Below are 12,326 nucleotides of genomic sequence, written 5' to 3'. Positions count from 1 at the left end.
GGCGGGGGGGGTTACTGGTCACCCCAAGGGCGTGAATGGCCTTGTGTCAGGGGTAATACACTGTGGAATGTTCTCCTCCCAGGTCCCACTTACCCCCAAAGGCCGGGAATGCAGCGAAAGCTGGGGCCACCTGGGGAGCGGCGAAGGGGTCTCCACCTATGTCGGCCAGCAGGTCGGTACTGGCTTTCTTGACCGAGGAGGGGGGAGGTGGCTGAGAGCTCCGGGGCTGGGACGTCCGAGGCTGAGACTGACTGACAGACTTGAGAGGAGAAGGCATGACATAGAGCACTTGGAGGACCGGACATGACCTGGCCCCTGCATGGCTCCCTAGGCTGCCCCCGGATAGGCAAGGGGAGAGAGAAGAGAGGGAGAAACTGCCCTCAACTGAGAGATTTCCTGGGCTCTGGGCCGAGCTCTGCCACGCTGTGGGTTGCACGACAGGGAAACTGCTTAACTGCTGGGAGGGGCCTGAGCCCCTCGCATACCTAACTTCGCTGTCTTCTCAGCACACCACCTCCCGGAAGCAGACATTTTAGAGCCTATCAGTGAAAGTAACCCTGAGCTACAAGGGATATTGCCAAGAGCCCCCCCCCCCCGCCCCCCAAGCTGTTACTTCCTCATCTTTCCCGGGTGCTGGAGGCAGTGTCCCGGCCCCTCCTGCGTTTCCTTGGAGCAACGGTCAGGTTTGAAGTCGATACTCCGACTTCCCTAAATACCGCTTCCTGTTGGGTTCTCTCCTCCAAAAGATAGGAGGCCAAGGTGAGTCCAAGACATAGGTAACAGCAGGGCCGAGAACCAACTCACACCAGCTGTACTGTCGTCGGCTAAGTCCGGGGGTTGGATTTAGGAAACTGACACCCCTGTCTCCCAAATCCCCAACTAGTCTCGAAGGGCAGGTCTGAGAGTTACCTGGCCAGAGGTGGAGGCAGCAGCTGAGAGAGACGGCACGGGATCCCCCAGAGGAGTCCGCAGGGGCTTCCCTTCCGGGACGGAGCCCTGGATGGGGGTGGAGGCACTGCCTTTGGTATAAGCGGGCCCCTTGACTTGGTCTGGGGGGACATACCTTTGAGAAAGAATAGTCAGGCTGAAAGGAGGGGGTAACACCATGGGCCGTGCTCAGTGTAGGCACCTGGGAAGCACGGGTGGCAGCAGTCCGGGTCCCTCGGCCTTTGCCCTCTGATTTTCGAGCTAAAGGGAACTTCGTAACTCAGCAAAGCTCTGCCCATCTTGAGCGTCCCCTTTACTGTCAGATGCTCGTTCTTTTCTGTGGGAATGTTCACGTCACTCTGCCTTGGGCCTCTTTTTCTCTCCTCTCTCCTTTCTCTGACATCAACCCATTTCAAGTAATAACCCGTCAATAATGCTGCTGGACAGGTGATCCTATTTTCCAACCTCCTTTTTCTTTTCTAGGTGTTTCTGCAGGTTCCTCCTTTTCAGTCCCACAGAAAGTTTCTGCCACCTCCTCTTCTAAGTGCTCACAGTCTATCCTGTTAGCTTCTGAGACTTCTGATAAAATGCCCTGCACTCCAGTGTATGTATGTGGTCCCTACTCCGGAAGTATCTTCTTTTTCTGGAGGACACCCCCAGGAAGGGCTCCAAAATGCTGTTTTGTCCACATCGATCTCCTTGCTGTCTGCATTCTCTTCTCCAGCCTAGAGTTACCCCCCCAACATGCACACACCCCTGAGATCAAGCCATAGAAAGTGCCACCTGGGGAGAGAAAAGGCAAGGGAGAGCAGAGATGCTGTTCTCATCACCAGAAAAACAGAACACACATAAATCGTGGAAAAACGATGGGTTAAAAGCACAGAGCTCTAGGACATGGTGCTTCCAGCTGCCTCTCTGCATATATGGGCCCAGCTGAGCTTTAACCTGCCCCACACTCCCACAGGCCCAGCCCCTCTCCAAGCAGTCTAATTTCTCTCCAAAAGAGGAGCATCAAATCTGCAGGGTTAGTGACTGGGAACAAGTTGTCCTTTCGGTAGTTTTATAATTTTGAAGTCAGAATTGAGCCCTAACTGAAGCTGGGTGGAATCCATTCAACCCAAGTCTGGCCTTTGAGAAAAGCCCCAATTCAAGTCTATACGCTGGACTGTCAGATGAAGAATGTCTTGGGACATGGGTCTCCGTAGCAATCTCTTTCCTCCTCCTTACCATCTCTTTTTCTCATATTTTTCCTGGAGAAACTCCTTCACTTTCTGAGGATCCCTGGAATCTGGTATTAAAGATGTCCGAGCATCAAAAAGACCCAGCCAGATCTTCCGGCAAACCTAAAGGAATGGAATCAGGTAACAGAGGAGTTCAGGCAGAAAGCATGGGATGGGAATGATACCACTTCCAGTTTATTCATCAATACATATTTATTGAGCACAGACACAGCTGAGGGTCTGGATATGCCTACAAAGCAGACACAATCCCTGGCCTCCCAGAGTTGACCATCTAATGGGGAGGTCGTGCCTTAGGTAAGTAAAAATAGATTTATAAGTACATATTATGACTCAACTTATAAAAGAAAAGAGAGGGCCATGAGAATTATGGGGAACTAAATCTCGATGGGGGTGGGGTCAGGGACAATTGTCAGAGCTGTGTCTTCCAGAACACCCTCCAGAGGCCTTCCTTCATTGGCGCCCTCCAAGTAAGCCAATTCTTGCAAGCCAGGAGGACTGCTAACAACAAGGACAGCGTCCTTCCACCGCCTGCAGATTTAGCTGGGGAAGGGGTTTAACCCACGTTCGAGTACATGGCATGGGCTTAATCCCACAGTGCTGAGGGTCGGGTGGGTAGAGCTGGCTCCAGGAGATTTTACTCCGAGGGGCCAGCCCAGTCAACTCTGAATGCTCAGCAATGTGGAGCTCTAACTGTCAAGGGGCAGTCTTCCCTGTGAGTGCCCAGGAGTCACCCCCTGCAGAGATTTTGCTCCTTCCCCTCATTCCTCTAACAAAGGCCTAGACAAACCACAATTTGCATAAATAAGATTCCGCAGATATACAAATATACCTAAGACGAGATATGCTATATACTAAAAAAATAAAAGAAACTCGACCAAAAAAGAAAGCTGTAGGGTTTTTCTATAGTCTTGAGGCAAAGCTCCCCCGGCCCAAAGGGCAACTACAGCCAGTAAGCAGCCATTCCATGGGTGGTGGCTCACCTCGTTTCCACGGGATTGCAGGAATACTACTTCAGGCTCAGTGAAAGTTGTCATGGAGATGGACTTGACGCGATGAGGGGGGTTCAGGCCTCTCCTGTGGGAGAGAAACAGGAAGAGAAGTACAATGCAGTTAGCACCGCAGGTCTGTTTATGGGAGGAGGGGGAGGGAGAAAGGATAAAACAACACAGAAATTAAGCTCAGGTAGAATTCCCTGACTGAAGCTACTTCCTAATTCAAGGAAAGAAGGGAAGCGAGAATGTTTTGGAGGCTTTTTTTTTTTTTTTTTTAAGATTTTATTTATTTATTTGACAGAGAGAGACAGCGAGAGAGGGAACACAAGCAGGGGGAGTGGGAGAGGGAGAAGCAGGCTTCCCATGGAGCAGGGAGCCCCATGCGGGGCTCCACGCAGGGCTCCATGCAGGGCTCAATCCCAGGACCCTGGGACCATGACCTGAGCCGAAGGCAGACGCTTAACGACTGAGCCACCTAGGCGCCCATTTTGGAGGCTTTTAATGAGAGTCAAGAATGTGTCGTGTTCCCTGTCATTCTCGAGAGGAAGGCAGAGCCTGCCCATCCAGAAGCCATCTCTCCCTTGCCTCAGTTCCGTGTTCAGCCTGCAGGCTGGGGGGTACTTCCGGGAACTCAGAGATGTGCCCACTTGCCATTTCCTATTTTACCACTGTTTTACACCTGCCTGCCCCTCTTCGTCTCAACAGAAAGTGTGGTGGTAGGGATGGAGAGGGCCCCTCTCTTTCAGGAAGAGATCGCTGGGAAAAGAGATAATCCAGGTTTTCTCAGCTCTAGATCTTTCGAGGAAGCAGGAGGAAGTCAGGCTCAACAATGAATATAAGATTGGCATGAGTCAGGAACATCTATCCTGTAGTAGTGCTTTTGCGGCAGCTCTGTGTGTTCTGTTAACTCTCTGGGAGTCTAGTTGTGCCCACAGAAGCCCCGTGGAGATTACAGTAGACAAGAAGGCTTCCTTGCCCCCACTCAACTGCTCTCTGGAGTGTTCTCACAAGGGAAACTTGGCGCTAAGCCAGGTTCCCCTTTCCTTTTCCCTTAAGTTTTACTCTGGTCTAGACCAACGGCACTCATCGGATGAAAACAAAACTGGCCAAACCACAACGAATAAACCAGCCCCTGGGACCAGCACGTGAAAGAGCATATAGGCATATGCAGGAAAGACAGTCTCCGCTGATGAGGCTCTTCAGACTTTTACTCCCCTGAAAAAAAAAAAATGGGCAAATCAAGATATGAAAATAAAAGTAACTCCAGAAGAAGAGGGTCCTGGTTGATGCCATCAGGAAAGCAAAGAGGGAAGGCAGAGATCACACAGCTTACCAAATGGAAACCCTAGAGAAAATTCAGGCTTACAGGTGCACCCACAAAATGAAGGTGTCCCTGCGAGTCTAGAAGAACGGCAGTGTCGTGTTCGTGTACGTGTATGCCACGGAGGCGGGGGAGGGGGGACAGGTGACACAGCCCGGGGTGAACAGTGAAGAGCGGCAGCCCCTTTAGATGACAAATTACCGATTGTGGGATTCTAACAAAGGACAGGACACCGAAGGCTACAACTGAAGACATTTTCAGCAATTCTGCCGCTAGACTTTTAAGTAAAGGGTCTCAAAATACTCCTTTAAAAGACAGTATCAAAGAGGACTGATGCCCCAAGGAAAGATTAGAGCAGTGAAATCCAAAAGCAAGGCTTTGTAACTACATGGCAAACAACAGCTCTTAAACCTGATCTGCCCTGAAGACTCTCTTCTAATCACATTTCAGAGATATTCCAGTTTTCTCTCCTAAAGCCTCTCTTACTAATGGCCTTGTTTTGTTTTGAAGTCCAGACAGCCTTTTATATTCTTTCCCTAGATCTTACTCACCTTAATCCCTAGGCCCTTCCCCCTCAAAAGGCCAGGCCTTCTGAGGTCTAGCCAGAGCAGACCTCTCCAACCTTATAAGCCCAGTGATCCCACTCCTTATCTTCATCTCCCACTAGCAAATATTTCCTTTACCCAAATACAAGGCATTATGGTAGGCACTTTGGGGGATACAAGAGACAGCTGCTTATCACTCTATATCATATATATATCACTTATCTTGTAGAACCTAGTGCTTGATCACCCGGTGATTTCTTACAATGACCCCAGGAGCCTGGACAAAGATAATTCCCAACACAGTTGGGTGCCATGTAGGCCCACACATAGCCGGGTCAGGGAGAATGTGGCACCCGGATGCAGCAGTGGGGGAAGGAAGAGAAATGGTCATGGCAAACGTAAAATGTATTATGTTAACACTAGGAAAACAGATTCGAAGTCTATCACAAAAAGGTCATTGACATTTCCTGACAGGACAACCAGGAACTGTTAGCAAAGTGTAAACAAGGAGGTGTGCTTCTTTGTAGGGGGAGGGGGAGGGACTTGACCCATTCATCAGTCTAGAGGGGATGATTAGAACAACAGAACTTTCTATGGCTGAGCTTGGACTGGAGGGGGTTTTTTTGGGGGCGGGGGAGGGGGTGTGGAAGATAGGGTGAAGGGAAAGCAGAGAAAATAAGTGATTTAGGTGCTTTGGGCCAAATGAATCCGAGGGAACAGGATGTTTCCATAGCACAGTACAAAAAGCATTGCTCTGACCTTGATGTCTGTAGACTGGATTATGTATAACTAGAGCCACAGTTTGGGGGCAGGGAAAATTCTCTACAAGGCAACATTCTGCAGCCCAGGAAGAGGACCTAGTTACATGGCCTATGAGTCAGAGCGTTTTGTTTCTGAATCAGAGAGAGGCCATTGCTGGCTGACAGGAGCAATTTAGAAACAAGAGCCCCTCTCCTCCCGGTAGCTGAAATCTAATGGTCGAGGGGTATTGAGGCTGGCTGGGGACATAGCAGGGTCATGCAAGGGGCCAGATCTGAGTTACTGGCCTGGAATCAAACAGACCGAAGTCTCCAAGCTGCACCCAGTCTCCCCAACACGACTTGCACATTCTCCCCCAAAGAAGTGAGAGCTAGAAGGAGACACTGCCCTTAGGTTATCACAGCAAATGTTATTTCTAACCAGGAGGTGCTGGGCAAATGCAGAGATAAATGTATTTGCCCAGAATAGGGCAAGTGTTTCCAACTGAAAGCAAGTTCATTACTAGGACTCGGGCCTCAGCCCAGTCGGGAGGGCTTCGACTTCGGTTTCTGTTTCATGGAGCACCTGACTGGCATTTGAAGTACTCTGCATCCCTCTTTGAAGTGCCCTGAATTCCTGGCAGCGAAGCGACCTGCAGGGACCCTAAAGCCCGCCCGATCCTCTCTCCTTGCCTCTCTCCCCACTGCCTTTGATGCTCTCAAGTGTACGACTATTTTTACAAATACCACACCTTTTGTTTTCCTGTGGTCATCACCCTCACAACGGCCCATATTTTGCTTCTATCTTGCTTCATGAAAGTCTCAAACCTGCTCAGCTGCTCACATAAGAAAGTTCGGTCAGGTCAACAATGGAAAAAACAGTTCTACCCGGCACCCAAGTTCTTTCCTTTGTGACAAACTTGGACTTGGGAATTCCTGACTTCTGAATATTTCGTGTTCGGATTCATACCCCCCACGTGGGGTTTCTTTGCTCCTGGGATTCCAGTCCTCTGCCTTTGAGCGGGGTTCAGCTAAGCCACGCTGGCTCTTATCTTGGATCCAAACATCACCCAAAAGAGTCCCTATTAGAGACTTTTTCTAGTCCCTAATAGGACAGCTCCCCACTTACCCTGCTCCAGGCTCAGTTTCACTAATTTTAGGAAACTTCTTCCTCATCGAAAATCCCTGCTTCAACCCATTTCCTGTAGTTCTTCCTTAGTGACAATGATAAACTGCTGTCCTTTGCCTTCCTTTTCAGGCTTATTCTCAATCCTTTTACATTTTTTCCCCCTTCTTCTCATGTCTTTGGATAAAAGGTGAGGTGGGAGGGGACGGAGGGACGGGACTAACACAGGGGCAAGGGACACATCTACCTCTCTAACCCAGACGGATGGAAAAGTACTGAATTATTGAACAACACACAAGGCCTTTTCTTCCATGGAGATAAAAGTGCTCAACGAGGAACCGCTACGAGCAAAGCCAGATGGGGAAACTAAGGCACCAGGAGGTTAGGAACTTGTCACAAAGAAAGAGCTGTCAAGCACATCTCCTGGCACCCAGCCCAGAGCTCTGTCCACCCGAATCCTGACTTAATCCCACTATTGGAATAAAGTTGTACAGAAGTAGAGGAGGCAAGTATCTGTTACTGAGTCCCAAAGGACAATGGATTAAAGATGGACCCAAACAGCCAGGTTAGGGAAGCATGACACAGACTTTACTGGAAAAAACAAAACAAAACTGGGTGTCAAAGACAGTGCCTATCCCTGTGTCAACGACATTTCAGGCCTCAAGAGCTATTTTCTTACTAAAGAAACATGGTTTATCCATTGAGGCATCCAGGCAAACCAGAAGAAGAAAAAACACTGAAGGCACTGCTTTGGAAAAAGCACTTTTTAGCAGCAATCTTTACCCTGTCCTAGCTTTGCTCTCTAGTAGGAGAGTCAGACACAGCCAAACAGACAGGCGGATGTATATGCTGGGGAAATGAGAAGGACCTATATCCAGGTTAAGGAAACTAGGTATTGGACGAAAACCAAATGAATAAAACTAGGTCAAATTTGGGACCTACAATTGTGGCAGCATGTATATAAATTTAGAAACAGCCAAAACTAGCAGCTTCTCTCTCAGTCCCTCACACCAACGCTGTGGTTTTCTGCTAGAGCTGAGAAAATATTTCTCATGAAAAAAGAAAATGAGAATGAGCTCTCACATGTAGTGATGGACCCATAGTCATACCCACCCACCAGTATTAAAATCAAAAATTTTCTCCAGATCTTGGGAAATTCAACTTTGGCTGCAACAGTCAACTTTGCTGTATCAGCCTGTGCAGCCAGATGGGAACTCTGGTAATTGTGCTCACTGCCCCCAGAACACCCCACTCCCCTGAGAGGTAGACGTATTTGTAACATCCTCAGCAGAAAGCTGGCTTTCAAAATAAAGCCAGTTTCGCTGTCTCCTTTCTCTGGCTATGGTGCTAAGTGTGGTACTTGAATTCTTGCCCTGCCTCAATACCCTCGTCCTTTTTTTTTTTTTTTTTAATTTTTTTTTTTTTAAGATTTATTTATTCATTTGAGAGAGCGAGAATGAGAGCGAGTACATGAGAGGGGGGAGGGTCAGAGGGAGAAGCAGGCTCCTCGCTGAGCAGGGAGCCCGATGCGGGACTCGATCCCGGGACTCCAGAATCATGACCTGAGCCGAAGGCAGTTGCTTAACCAACTGAGCCACGCAGGCGCCCACGTCCTTTTTTTTTTAAAGATAGATTTTTTTTTTTATTTTTAAGGATTTTATTTATTTATTTGACAGACAGAGATAGCAAGAGCAGGAGCATAAGCAGGGGGAGCAGCAAGCAGAGGGAGAAGCAGGCTTCCCGCTGAGCAGGGAGCCCGATGCGGGGCTCGATCACCCTGGGATCATGACCTGAGCCGAAGGCAGATGCTTAACCGACTGAGCCACCCAGGTGCCCCACGTCCTTTTTTTTTTTTAAGGTTTTATTTATTTATTTGAGAGAGAGAGGGAGAGCACAAGCAGGGGGCAGCGGCAGAGGGAGAGGGAGAAGCAGGCTCCCTGATGAGCAGGGAGCCCAACACGGGGTTTGGTCCCAGGACTCAGGGATCATGACCTGAGCCAAAGGCAGATGCTTAACTGACTGAGCCACCAGGCGCCCCAATACCCTCGTCCTTTAAACAAAGAATATTTCTTCTTTCATCATCATACCTTAACATGAGTTCCCATCACTCTCCAGCCCATGCTGAGCTTTATTTTACTTCTCAGCACTTATTATCACCGGCAATTATATATTTAATGATTGATTTAAGGTCCATGGCTTCCACTATGGTGTAAGCTACATGAAGATGGGTACAGTTTTGTGCACTGCCATATCTCCAATGCCTAAGACCATGTCTGGAGCTTGAGAGACACTCAGTAAATGTATGTTGACAGATTGACTGAATGAATGTGCAGCCTCTTGGCCTACCGTGATTTTCACTTCCCAGTACCACGAAATCCTAATCTGTGGGCAATCAACCATGTGGATTTAAGATGTTACTTGGTCTATGTGTCACCCTGAGCCATGCCCCTCCATTGCCTGCTGAACTGTGTGTGCTCCCCCTTTACTCTGCAGCCAGCAGTAAGCATCCCTCACCTCACACCCTGTTTACGGCCCACCCACCCGCTCCCAGCCTTTCCCAAGGTCCATCAGAGGACACAGGCAATACTTTGTGAAGACCCTTTTATAAGGTTCCTATGCCTTGCCCTACTTAGCTCATGCTAATTAGAACTTCAATTAGCACATGAGAAGTACCACCAGAACTTAGGCAGACAAACACAGCCAGGGAAACTACAGCTTTCTTCTAGAGTTTCCTCTGATATTTCTCTCCTTATAATGTCAACATGCCTTCAATTCAACTTCATTTAGTGGCCCGGCCTTTTGATCCTTCACTAAAGACCAACAATAATGAGCACCGGGGAAAAGTGGTCAAGTTTTGTAAACTGTGCCCTGATATTTAAGGAGTTAAGTGTTCTAGCAAAAGAAATCAGGTTTTTAATGTGTGCCAGATCCCTTGACCCTCCTTTTGTCCTGATTGAGGGATATTCATTATAGAAGGGAAATGTTATCTATGGGATACTTTAAACCAAGATCTATAAAATAATAATAAAGGTGTCAGCCCTCCCATTTAGTTAGTGTTTTATCTTTTGTGCTGTGCAGCTAACCATGGGGATGAATTAACACTGTTTCCAAACATTTTCTTCCTAGGACCTAGACTCTGACATGCCATCAGTTTTATCCCTCTGCTCCCAGACTCTATAATCAGATTTTCCTCTTCATAACAGGATCTTTAGGAATCTGTTCTTTCTCTTTCTGCTATAAATAGTCCTAAACTTTGCTCCTTTTCTCCTCAGAGTACTTGTCCCAGTCTCAGTTCTACCCTTTTGCTTTATTTAAGTCTCTACCTTTGACACATTCCTGTTTGGGTTCTAATCATTGTCCCAAGAGCCATAATAGCTTTTACTTAGACCAAAGTCATAACACACAAGTGAGGTTGATCAGAACACAGAAGTTTGGCAAAGGAGGTAAAAATCACGTAGAGAGATAATCCTACACCGTATCTTCATTTCTGGTCTGCCGTGATCATAACTAATATCCAATAACAAATGCTGAAAACAGCAAACCCCATATAGCACTGGTAAACCCCTCTTTGCTTCTGTTCTCTCATCTGTCATGTAAGAACAATACTGCTCCCTCCTTGGCTCCTAAAGGTGTAAGAAGAAACAACGAAAGCACCCCTTGTTAAATACAAAACCAACCAACCAGACAAACCAATATATTAAAACAATACTGAACAAGTCAAAATAAATCTCTTGATGAACTTATACAGAATAGAGATACAGGGTTGGTAGCCAATGTTAATCAGGCATCTAACCAAATAATTCCCTATGGGGGAAAAAGAACCTTACTCTATAACCAGAAATCTGGCCTAGAACTGTGGCTCTAAATTAGCTCAGGCATGACCAAATACAGTGCCAGTGCCAAGTGTAGCGTTGCAGATTATACAACAAAACTCCCCCAAATCTAGAAAGAGCTGCCAGATGCTACTACCAGGACCAAGCCATGGCAACAAGAAGCTTAAAGGTGTAAACTACTACACTTAAGGATGGCTCATCCAGATCCCCAAACCTTTGGAGAAGTTAAGCTCTCTAACACGGTAATCCATCAGCTCTCATCTCTTAAGATTTGTAAGAAATCTACCTCTGGGTTGCACTCCAAAGCCCTGCAACATTAGGACCTGCACCCGAACGCTGGTACAGGGCTCCTTACCTGTCACAATCTCTATGCTGTCAGCCTGGGTTAACTTACCTATTTTAAATTGGTTTCTCTATCTCACACTCCAGAATGGGCACGAGCCATAAGTACACCTTCATCTAGAGCCCAGTTTACTCTACCCCTTTCCTATTTGCCCCTCACCTACACAGAGTTCCCTTTCAAGGTGTGTGTCATTCTCGGGCCCTTTAAATCTTAACCTCCCCCCTGCTCCCTTCAACTCTCCCCCACTTTCGGTTCGGTTCGTTTTGCCTCCCCTCCCTTCGGGAGTTTCTCCCTTCTTCTCCGATGCCCTTCCTTTCCCCTGCAACGCGACTCCAATCGTGTCTTGTCTCCTCTGCCAATTTCCCTTCCCCATGACAGCTCTGCAGCAGACGACCCTCTCAGCGCATCAGGCGCGTCCCCAGGCCTCCCCGCCGCCCCTACCTCGGCTCCGTCCCTTCGCCCCGGATCCCCGCTGTCCCCAACGCCGATACTCCGCAGCCCCTTCCCGGTCCTCCCCCCCTCTCCTACCCCGCGCCAGTCCACTCACAGGAGGCCGGAGCAGGTGGTGCAGACGAAGCTGCCCACGGTGATATCCACGTAGGTGACCCCGCGCTGGGCGCACTCGAAGCAGTGGCGGTTCCCTGCCTGGCTGCAGCCGCCCAGCTCCCGCACCCGGCGACACCACACCTCCGAGGCCGCCTCCGCCTCCGCCTTACCCCCGCTGACCCCGCCACCCGGGCCTGGACCCTTCTTCGCCGCCATCACCATGGTTGCCCGCTCCCTCGGACCTCCTCCCCGCAAGTCAGCAATTATCCCTTCAACCACAGCCACCTTCCCGCCTCCTCTGCCTCCTCCGCACGCCCCGCTCCCCTGACAGAAGATAGGAAGTCGGCGACGTCCGCGAGAGACTTCTCTACCCCTTGCCTTGCCTATTCTGGACGCTGATTGGTTAGTCTCCTCCCACCTCCCCACTCTGATTGGCTCGACATTGGACGGCCTTGGGTTGCGGGAGCCGCCAATGCCACGCCCCACCGCCTTCACCCTCAGGCCTCTCCCATTGGCCCGCAGAGACACTGCCGCGAGAACTGTGCGTGCCCTCTCCCTGTCTCCGCCCCCTCTCGCCACTGCCTCCATGGCGGCCCGCCCCCCAGATTCGATTGGTGAGTCCTCGGAACACGGGCTCCGACGCTAACTCTGACTGGCTGTCTAGGCTGCAAAGTTAGCGCGCGAGAAAGAGTAGGTGTCTCGCGCGTGCGCAACC

At 49.2% G+C, this 12,326-nt stretch overlaps 1 protein-coding gene across 1 annotated transcript in view; it reads right to left on the bottom strand.

Moving 5' to 3' along the window:
* The window catches only part of AGFG2 (ArfGAP with FG repeats 2), a 22,631-nt gene extending 10,647 nt beyond the window's left edge, over positions 1-11,984 (bottom strand). The window contains exons 1-5 of the mRNA XM_081822771.1: positions 11,613-11,984; positions 3,149-3,242; positions 2,155-2,270; positions 910-1,063; positions 48-259 (exon numbers count right to left, since the gene is read on the bottom strand). Coding sequence (XP_081678897.1) covers positions 48-259; positions 910-1,063; positions 2,155-2,270; positions 3,149-3,242; positions 11,613-11,833 — 797 coding nt within the window. The 5' untranslated portion in view covers positions 11,834-11,984. The remainder of the gene's footprint in view (positions 1-47; positions 260-909; positions 1,064-2,154; positions 2,271-3,148; positions 3,243-11,612) is intronic.
* Positions 11,985-12,326: the final 342 nt, after the last annotated feature.

The sequence above is a fragment of the Leptonychotes weddellii genome, chromosome 5 (genome assembly GCF_054177405.1).
Source record: "Leptonychotes weddellii isolate Sample4059 chromosome 5, ASM5417740v2, whole genome shotgun sequence".
NCBI classification, from domain to species: domain Eukaryota; kingdom Metazoa; phylum Chordata; class Mammalia; order Carnivora; family Phocidae; genus Leptonychotes; species Leptonychotes weddellii.
Note: the sequence above shows the minus strand (reverse complement) of the source record. Positions and strands in the feature narration are given on the sequence as shown.